At 53.9% G+C, this 9,047-nt stretch overlaps 1 protein-coding gene across 1 annotated transcript; it reads left to right on the top strand.

Moving 5' to 3' along the window:
• The first annotated feature begins 204 nt into the window (after positions 1-204).
• On the top strand, positions 205-8,308 carry Ppp1r1a (protein phosphatase 1 regulatory inhibitor subunit 1A). The gene is made up of 7 exons (XM_046436052.2): positions 205-406; positions 3,912-3,972; positions 4,947-4,984; positions 5,433-5,496; positions 6,104-6,259; positions 7,582-7,673; positions 8,177-8,308. The coding sequence occupies exons 1-7, from the start codon at positions 323-325 to the stop codon at positions 8,180-8,182; spliced, it is 501 nt and encodes a 166-aa protein (XP_046292008.1). The 5' UTR covers positions 205-322; the 3' UTR covers positions 8,183-8,308.
• Positions 8,309-9,047: the final 739 nt, after the last annotated feature.

Raw genomic sequence — 9,047 nt, 5'->3', positions numbered from 1 at the left:
TGTCGCCCAGGACAGTGACCGGGCCACGGAGTGGCTCGCTCGCCCGGAGGCGGTGACCCCTGCAGCCGCTGGCGCAGCCACGACGGGGTTAAGGCTCCGGGCTGGGGGAGGGGAGGGGGCCGGGAGGGGCGGGTGCGGAGCCAATCGGCGGCCACCGAGTCCCCGGGGCGGCGAGCGGGGAGCGCTGAGCCGGGAGCCGGAGCCGAGCGCGCCGGGCTGGGGCCGGGGCCGGAGCGCAGCGGAGAGGGAGCTGCCCGCCCCAGCCCGAGTCCCGCCGCCGTCCCCCCTCCCGCGGCGCGGGCCAGCGGCCGCCGCCCCAGCCATGGAGCAGGACCACAGTCCCCGGAAGATCCAGTTCACGGTCCCGCTGCTGGAGCCGCACCTGGACCCCGAGGCGGCGGAGCAGGTGCGGAGCAGGGCGGGGCTGCAGGGGGACTCGCGGCCAAGGACAGGGACCCCGTGCCCTGGGGGGACCCGGGGCCCCCGCCTCGTCCTCGCGGCCGTGCGCCCTTAGGAGGGTGAACGCGCTCAGTTTGGGGGTCTCCTGCCCCCTCCCCCACCGTCGGAGCCACGTCGCCCATCAGGGCTTCTCTGAGCAGGAGCGAAGGACGAGCGCGTCCAGGCGCTGTCGGTCCCCCAGAGTGTGGCTCCCTTCCTCCCCAGCCCTGGGGGAGGGGGCCTGCCCGAGGACGCGACCCCTCCCCCCTTCGGCAAGCTCGCGTCCCCCACCCAGGCAGCCCCCGCCGGAGTTCCTGAGCTGGGTGGCGGCGCCCAGGGTGCCCACAGCAGCGGGGAGGGAGGGCAGGGCGGGGGTCGGTAATGGAGGGAGCCTGGTACTGTGGGAGTTGGGGAAGGAGGAGCCGCTCTCTCTGCCTCCTCCCAACTGGAGCTCCGGAGAGTGCTAACGGGAAGGGGCTGAGGTCACCCAGCGGGCCGGGGGCTTAGGGGACAGGGCTGGGAGGTCCGCAGACTTGAGGCTCCCTTCTGCGAGGTTTGACACGTGGGTCCTGATTCCCAACTCCTGCCCTTGGCAGCGGGGCTAGTGTAGAGGGAGTGACACTGTGGGCCAAAGGTGGTGCCGCCTAGGGACCGGGGGTCCAAGCTGAGCCATCCGCGAGGCACTGTGCGGGCCTTGGCTCAAGGGTGGGAGACCAGGGCCCTGGCCCAGCCTCCTGGCCTGGGCTATTTTTAGCTCACGCAGCCAGGCAGAGGCGGCAGTGTGTGAGTGGTGTCTCTCGGGGAGAGCGGGCGGGTGTGTGTGGAGAGGGCTACTACCTGCCGTGGGTGGCCAAATATTTGCGTATTTGCCCATGGCTCCATCTCCTTTTGTGTTCTCTGTGCATTCACACAGACCTCCCCATTCCTAAGACTATCCAGTTCCCACAAGGTCAATGCTCTGCCCCAGCCAACTGCCAGGTTCTGGCTAGGCCCCCTACTGAAAAACTTGGGGACCCCTTGGGACCTGCAGGAGAGAGTAGTTTTGTTGCTGCCCCAGCTGTTGGGTAAAATAAGGTCCAGATGTGAAGGGAAAGGCGGGTACCTCTCTATAACTAGCTTCCCAAAGGTGGGGTGCAGTAGGTGCCCTCCTCCCTGGCCAAGGTGAGCCCCTCTGCAGACTCTAAAGTGTGACTGCAGGAGGGACTGTGGTGAGACCTTACAGACCTGAGGATGTGGGGAATGAGGAACCACCAGCATGGGGAGCATTCCCCTGTGGTCAGGAAATAGGCTTTTCTGCCCAGAGACAAGGGACTTGCTAAAATACCTCCTAATCCAGGAAAGAGTCCCAGGAGTGTGGGCAGGTGGGGGGGGGGGGCAGTCCACACAGCACCACCTCCCACCAGACAGACAGGCCCAACACCTGCTCCTGTTTGGTGTTGGAGGAGGCAGGTGTAGTAGTGGGGGGGGGGGGCAGGCCCACTGGTTTGGGGACTTAGGGGGCAAGGGAGGAACACCAGGCAGTCCAAAGAAGCCAGAGGGAAAAGAAGAGCTGAGACTTAGGTCTGCTTTTCTCTAGTCTTCAGAAATCTGTGTTTCCTCAGCCCTAAAATTCTACCTGCAGACCCGGCTCAGCCCCTCCTGCTGTGTTACCAAGTGCGGAGGCAAAAAGATCCAGAGGGGACAGGAGAGCCTAGCCCAGACCCAAAGGGAGGGTGAAAGGAGTTGGGAGTTCTGAGTTAAGAAGGATGAAGTACCAGGAGGAGGGGGTGGAAAAGGGCCCCAAACGACCAGAACTTTGGCATGATGGGTTTGAAAATAAATAAGGGGAAGTCACACGTACTGTTGGTAGCTAGGATTTGAGATAGGTACAAAAAACAAAAGTGGCCATCTACTCGTTTCCTAATAGTTCAGGTGCCTGGGAGGTGCCTTCAGAAGTCTGACTTTCCTCCCTCCTGCCGTTCAAAGTTCTCAAAGATATCAAAGTTCTCAAGGTCTCTGAGTGCCTCAAAATCTTATCCAAGGCAAGGAAATAGGTTAAGTAAAGGGACCCATCCAAGATCACAAAGCCCTGCTGTCCTTTCAAAGGCCATTTTTTTACTTAAAGTCACCTTGAGCTCCCTGTCTGTTCCACCACTCCCCAAACCCAGGACAGGAAAGAAATTGAGGAGTCCTCTCCTAGTAAAGGTATGGTCTCCACCCAGCGCGTCCATGAAGCACCTGTCAGACATGAATGTCAGGTAGCCTGTCTTCCACCCACCACACCAGAAACAGCCAGAGACAACTCACAGTTAATGTTTGTGCATGTGTATACACACACACACACACACATACACAGGACTCAGGCTGCCAGGAACCTTGAAATGTCACTAAAAACAGATGCTACTATGTTCTCGTGGAATGATGCCTTTCCCCCACAGACCGTCATTCTGTGCTGCTACCTTTTCTTTGGGGAGAGTCCCCTTCTCAGGCTAAACAGTCCCTCTTGCTGTAGCTGGTACCCACTTTCTAGACACAGAGAAGGGGACTGGTCTACCACCCCAGCCTTCACTGCCAGAGGTAATGATACTGAATAATGGACACACAAAGATAGGGGCTTGGTCATTCATCCTCACCCTGATCCTCTGAGCCCTGCGTAATTTTAGCCCCTTTCTTAACCCCAGTAGCCTTTTCTGCCCTCTGCTACCCCATTGTTTCACTCTCTTCCAACCCTCTAAAGCATCCCAAGAAGGAGAAAAACTACACATCCCAGGAGTCCTCGGACTGACTTCAACAACAATCAACTTTATTGACTGCAGGACAAAAGTACAGCAGCGGGTGGTGTGGTTGGGGGTTGAGGGGAACTCAGAGCCTCAACAGTCAATCAGCTTTATATGTTTATATCTTAGAAGGGACCTTGAACCCGGGACAAGATTTTTTAGCTAACCTCTAGGCCTTGACAAGGGTCCTATATAGGATTCCACGGCCAGGGGACTTGCACATTCATACCATCCCTCCTGGAAATAATCTCCCCAACTGCGCTGGCTTGAGGCATGTTCCCTGCAGGTGCTGGCCCCCAAACAGTTAATATCTGCTTGAGGGATAGGATGGGAGGCTGAGGGAAAGCCCTATGCCCTCTCAGGTTATTTCTGACCATTGATCCAGGACGGACGGAAGGACAGCAGGCCAAGATCGATGCGTTAGAGAGATAAAGCTGCTGAGCTGGGGCAGGACTAGGGGGAGAGAGAGAGACAGAACAGGGGGCTGGGGGTCTTGTAGGGAGCAGAGGTGGTCTTTTGGGTTGTCAGGAGTAGTTCTCCCCAGAGGAGGGGGATGGATCCAAGGATGTCTGCCCTACAATAGTGGGTCAGTATAACATGGCACTTTTTGAGGTAGGTTAAGTGAACTGGCCTCCACTATGTTTCTCAGTGGCTTTGAATGAGGCTTAATACTTCCATGTGCATTTGACCTCTTCCTTCTCTCCCACCTTCCCCCAGATTCGGAGGCGCCGCCCCACCCCGGCCACCCTTGTGCTGACCAGTGACCAGTCATCCCCAGGTAAACCAAGGATGGGTCACTGAAGGAACTAGGGGCCACCGCAGACAGCAGGGTTCTGGTGAGAGCAGATGGGTGCTAGGCAGAAGGCAGATGTGAGGAGTCAGGGATCTCCTTGTCCTAAGGAAGGGAAGTGGTAGCTGGACAAGCAGAATATCCTTTTCTGGAGCAGTGCAAGGAAGGAGAGGGGGACCACCTGGTTCCCAAGCCCCTCAGGAATTGGGATGGTCAACTGAGTGCTGGTTGCTGCGGCAACAGTTTTCCAGGTTTCTCCAGCAACTGAGATGTGCTGCCCCCACCCCCAGAGGCAGTGACAGCTGTGAGGGGGAGGACCCGCCTCCATCAGCTATCTTCATGGCCCCCAGAGGGGACGGGGAAGGTTAGAAACAGTCAGGGAGCAGCTGGGATTCTGGCCACCAGTGTCCCCATCAAGGTCTGGGGAGAGAACAAGGTCTCAAAGAATGTCAGGGGAGCCTGACAAAGGACTGAAGAAATGGTGGCCAGGCTAATGAGCCAGCCTAGAATTCATGATGCTGGGGTCTCCACTTTCCCTCCACCCGTCAAAATGATTGCACTATCGTGGAGCCTACACAGAACAAAGCCACTGTTCTCTACAGATGTGCCTTCCCATGCAGGGCTCAATTCAGGCCTTGGGGTGGGGGAACAGTTGGAAGAAAGAGACATGGATACTTCAGAGGGAGAGACAAAGCAAGAAGACCACAAATTCTGCCTTCAGGAACCTCAAGGGCTGGGCAAGGATGTAGGCACAGATGGGCCACAGAGTCAAGGATAGGACTAGATGCACAGGACAGAGCCAGCCAGAAGAGCAGAAGGGGAGCTAGAGGGAGCAGACCAGCTTCCGGGGGGCAGATCAGGAAGGGGGTGATTTCAGAGTCCTTTCCCCTTAGATGTCAGATCTTCAGGGTCCCCTGGATTTCCTGTCCATATCACCTTTTCCTTCCCCTTGTTCCTCTCAGAGGTAGATGAAGACCGGATCCCCAACCCACTTCTCAAGGTGAGCTGGCCCTGCCTACTAAGCCCAGCCCAAAGAACCTACAGAGGCATTAGGGGATTCTTCCTCCAAACCCTAATACTCTAGATCTTGCTTGGGAGGTAGCTCAGTGGTGGAGTGCTTGCCTGGCATGTGCAAAACCCTGAATTCAAGCCCCAGCCCTGAAAAACAAAAACGAAACAAACAAAAAAAACACTACAGAATCTTTGACTCTCTCTTCCCTGCAGTCCCCCAAAAGTGCTCAAGTGGACCCGAACCCATGCCCCTGCACACACACACACACACACACACACACACACACACATCTTACTCACCATGGTAGAAACAGCTGGGAAGCAGGAAATTCCTTCCCCCAACACCCCCTGCCCTTTCTGAAGCCCATACCTAGCCGGTAAGGCAGAGGGGGCGGTGGGAAGCGCTGACCCCCATCTGTGCTCTGTGTCCTTCATAGTCCACTTTGTCAATGTCTCCACGACAACGAAAGAAGACGACAAGGACCACACCCACAATGAAAGGTTTGGCAGACCCTTCCATCTCTCTTTGCCCTTCTATGCCTGAAACCCGGGAGCAGACTCAATGACCCTTTGGAAGGAGCGCTTGAGAGGACACTGAATCTACTTTAATTAGATTGGAGCTATTGCTAGGTGTCCTGGGCCCAGACCCTTGCTCTGCCACCATCTAGCAAGTGACCTTAGAGAAACTGCTTAACCTACCCAGCTCTGAATGCCACCTCAGTATGGCAGATAAATAATATATGTGAACTCATCAGCATAGTGCACAGCACAAAGAAGGTACTTAAATTATTTCCTGAATCCAAATTGAGTCTTTTCTCCTACCCCAGGGGAGACCAGACAGCCCAGCAAGCTAGGAGTATCTGTCTGGTATCCTTAAAGACTCTTCCCCTGCGCCTCCCTTCCCTTTGGAAGAAGGCTTTCTGTGTTCTAGCTTGTATTTCTCCCTGTTGCCCAACTAATGTCCCTCCTTGTTCAGATCTCAGGGAATGGGAAAGTCAAACACCCAGCCATGTGTCACCAGTCCGTGAGTGGGGCTGTTGGATTGGGGGCCACAGGGGAGTTTCTGGGCAGTATGTCTAATGCTACCTCCCTTCCTGTGTGCCCCCAGAGCTCCAGACGATGGTTGAACATCACCTGGGGCAACAGAAGCAAGGAGACGAGCCTGAGGGAGCCACTGAGAGCACAGGGACCCAGGAGACCTGCCCACCTGGGATCACAGACACAGGAGCAGAGCCACGCCTGGGCACCTCTGGGACAGCACAAAGTACGTGCGCAGGCCAGGGAGGGCCCCAGGCATCCTGTCCCCCAGCCCTGCAAGAGGCACACCTTATCCCCTGGGGGAAGGGAAAGAGTTGGTGCCTGGGAGGGCTCTCACCTAGCCAAAATCGACCCGTGGATGTCTGTCTGTCCACACATTGCACATATTTGAATCATCACCTTTCCTTACCATATGACTGAGCCCTTCCAACTTGGACCCCAGAGGTCCCTGCTGTGGCAGGACGGGAGAACCCACACAATGGGAACACCACTCGCAGGCTAGAATCCTGGCTCTGCCACTTGCCACTTTACAGCTAAGAGGCTTTGAGCAACTCAACCTCAGTCCGTAAAATGATAACGTGATAATGACAGTGCCTATTTCATTGGGTTGTTTGTGAATATTGAAATGAGTCTGATTCTTAGCTTAGCACCTGACACATACAAAGCCTGCAGTAAATGGCATCTGGTGGCAGTGGTGTTAATCCATGTCCACAGTCCCTTATCCCACATGAATTCCCAGAATTCAGAAGTTTTCCAATTTTGTGAAAGTGATACAATGTGTGTGTGTGTGTGTATACTGTATGTTATATAATACACTATAATCAAACATCAATATCCTATAATCCAAAGTATAGTCTTACTAATTGGGATACATAAAGACTAAAAATAGCCTCATATCAGTTCAGGTCAGCTTTAGCTACATCTTAAGCTTTTATCCCAACTTTTTTTTTTTTTTTTGGATGGGGGGGTAACTGGGATTCAGCTAAGGGGCACTTTACCACTAAGTTATATCCCCAGCCCTTTTTTATTTTTTATTTATTTATTTATTTATTTTGAGACAGGTTCTTACTAAGTTGCTGGCGCCTCCCTAAATTGCTGCCTCAGCTTCGCCAGTTGCTGGGGATCGCAGACAAGCACCACCGGGTTCACTGGTTTTTTGTTTTGCCTTTTTTTTTTTAATCTACTCTCAGAAATTGAAAAAACAAACTCTAAAAAATGTTTTTAACAGTTGGGGTACAGAGTAGGGTTCCGTGGTGCACGCCTGTAATCCCAGCAATTTGGGAAGCTGAGACAGGCAAGTTCAAAGCTGGCCTCAGCAACTTAGCAAGACCTTGTCTAAAAATAAATAAATAGATAGATAGTGAGCCTAGAGCAGTAATTGTGATTAGAGAAACCCCTGTTTTGGTCTTTCCAGTTTGTTCCCAGCTTAGTCTTGGGCCCCTTTCAGGGATCACTGGGCCGGAGGATGCAGTGAGCAGAAGCAGTCCCTTCTCTCCAAGGCCTTCATAAATGCTACCTCACCTCCCACCTCCCATTTTCCCTCTTTAGAGCCTGCAGAACCCATCCCTAAAACTCAGGAGCGTTGCAGTGAGAAACCCAGCACCCATATACCACCATTGGATTCCCAGGGAGCCAACTCGGTAAGAGCCCAGGGCTGGGCCACCAGGCCTCCAGGAGAACAGGCTATGTACATAAGGGCAAGAGGCTAATATCTGGAATCAGAGAAAGGGGAAGCAAAGGACCAGCTTCTGTGGCCGAAAAGTTAGCCTTTAGGGCAAAGGACTTGCATCTCCTCTGACAGACAAATGAAGAGAAATGGGACTGAGCTGAAACAGGAGGGATTGAGGTTAGACTTTGTGTCAAGACTTTTGGCTCCTGGAACAGGTAATAAAAGTGGATCACAGATTTTTTTTCATCAAGGGCATTTGGAATCCAAATAGAGACTGCCACCTGCCCACACTGAGTGGACAGCGGCCCTACCTGAAGGTAGAGGCATTGCCGAGACAACCTTTTGGCAAGGGACCAAGATCTGTGACACCAGAGCTAGCTTCCTGAGAAGTAGATGGTTGGGTGGGCCAGAGGGGACAAGATGACCCTCTGGCCCCTCAGTCACCTTCCCTTTCTGCCCCTTCCCCCACAACAGGTCTGAGAGGAGGAGGCATCCTGGACCCACAACTGCAGTTTGACAATGCATGGACACTGGATCTGTTTCTTATTTCTTCACTTTTGGGGAAAATCTCTTGTTTTTAAAAAGTGATAAATTTGGTGTTAGGTCCTTGGCACTTTCCTTCTTTCCAGGCTTGGAGAATCCTTCTCCCTCCCCTCCTGTCTGCCCTCCTGCATCCCCCACCACTTCACCAGCTGCCTCTGGGTGAAGGAAACACGGAAACTGGGCAGAAGCCTTGAGAGGGGAATCCTTCCCCTTGATTTGATGTGGGAAAAGACAAGGGTCTCAGGTACAAGGTATACCTTCCGGGGTCCCAAGATGGAAGGACAGCCCCTGGTTCTTCATTTTCACTGAGGAAAGATCGCGCCACCTGGCAGGGATGCCCTGCAGCTGGAAGGCATGGAGCCTAAAGCCTGTGCCCTTGTCCAGCAGTGACTGGGTTGCAGGCGCCATCTGCTGGACAAAGCGTGAAGTGCACTCTGGCCCTTAGCTCATGGAAAAAAGAGGCATTTATTGATGTGTCCCTCCTCCGGCAGTGAGACAGACCACCAGCCCTTTTTCCAATCCATTAGCAAAAGATGGATAAAGAGGCTCTGGTAGGGAAGTAAAGAGTCATCTCTCCCTTGTGCTAGGGACTGAGGAGCCAGAGTTAAACAAAGACCAAGCATAAGTGAAGAAATGTCCTCTGATCCCACAGCCAGGCCTCTCCTGCCACTGACTTTGATTTTCCCGGGTAGTAGAGAAGAGAAAGAGAGGAGATGATCATTCTTTTGCCCTCCTTGCTGAAGCAGCAGTGTTGTGGAGAGGGAAAAAGGGCACAGTTTGGGAGGTGTAAGCTGCACTCTGA

The sequence above is a fragment of the Marmota monax genome, unplaced genomic scaffold, assembly GCF_021218885.2.
Source record: "Marmota monax isolate L192 unplaced genomic scaffold, Marmota_monax_Labrador192_F-V1.1 WCK01_AAM20220418_F8-fsc00012, whole genome shotgun sequence".
Lineage (NCBI taxonomy): Eukaryota > Metazoa > Chordata > Mammalia > Rodentia > Sciuridae > Marmota > Marmota monax.
This window is presented reverse-complemented; position numbering and strand designations above follow the sequence as displayed.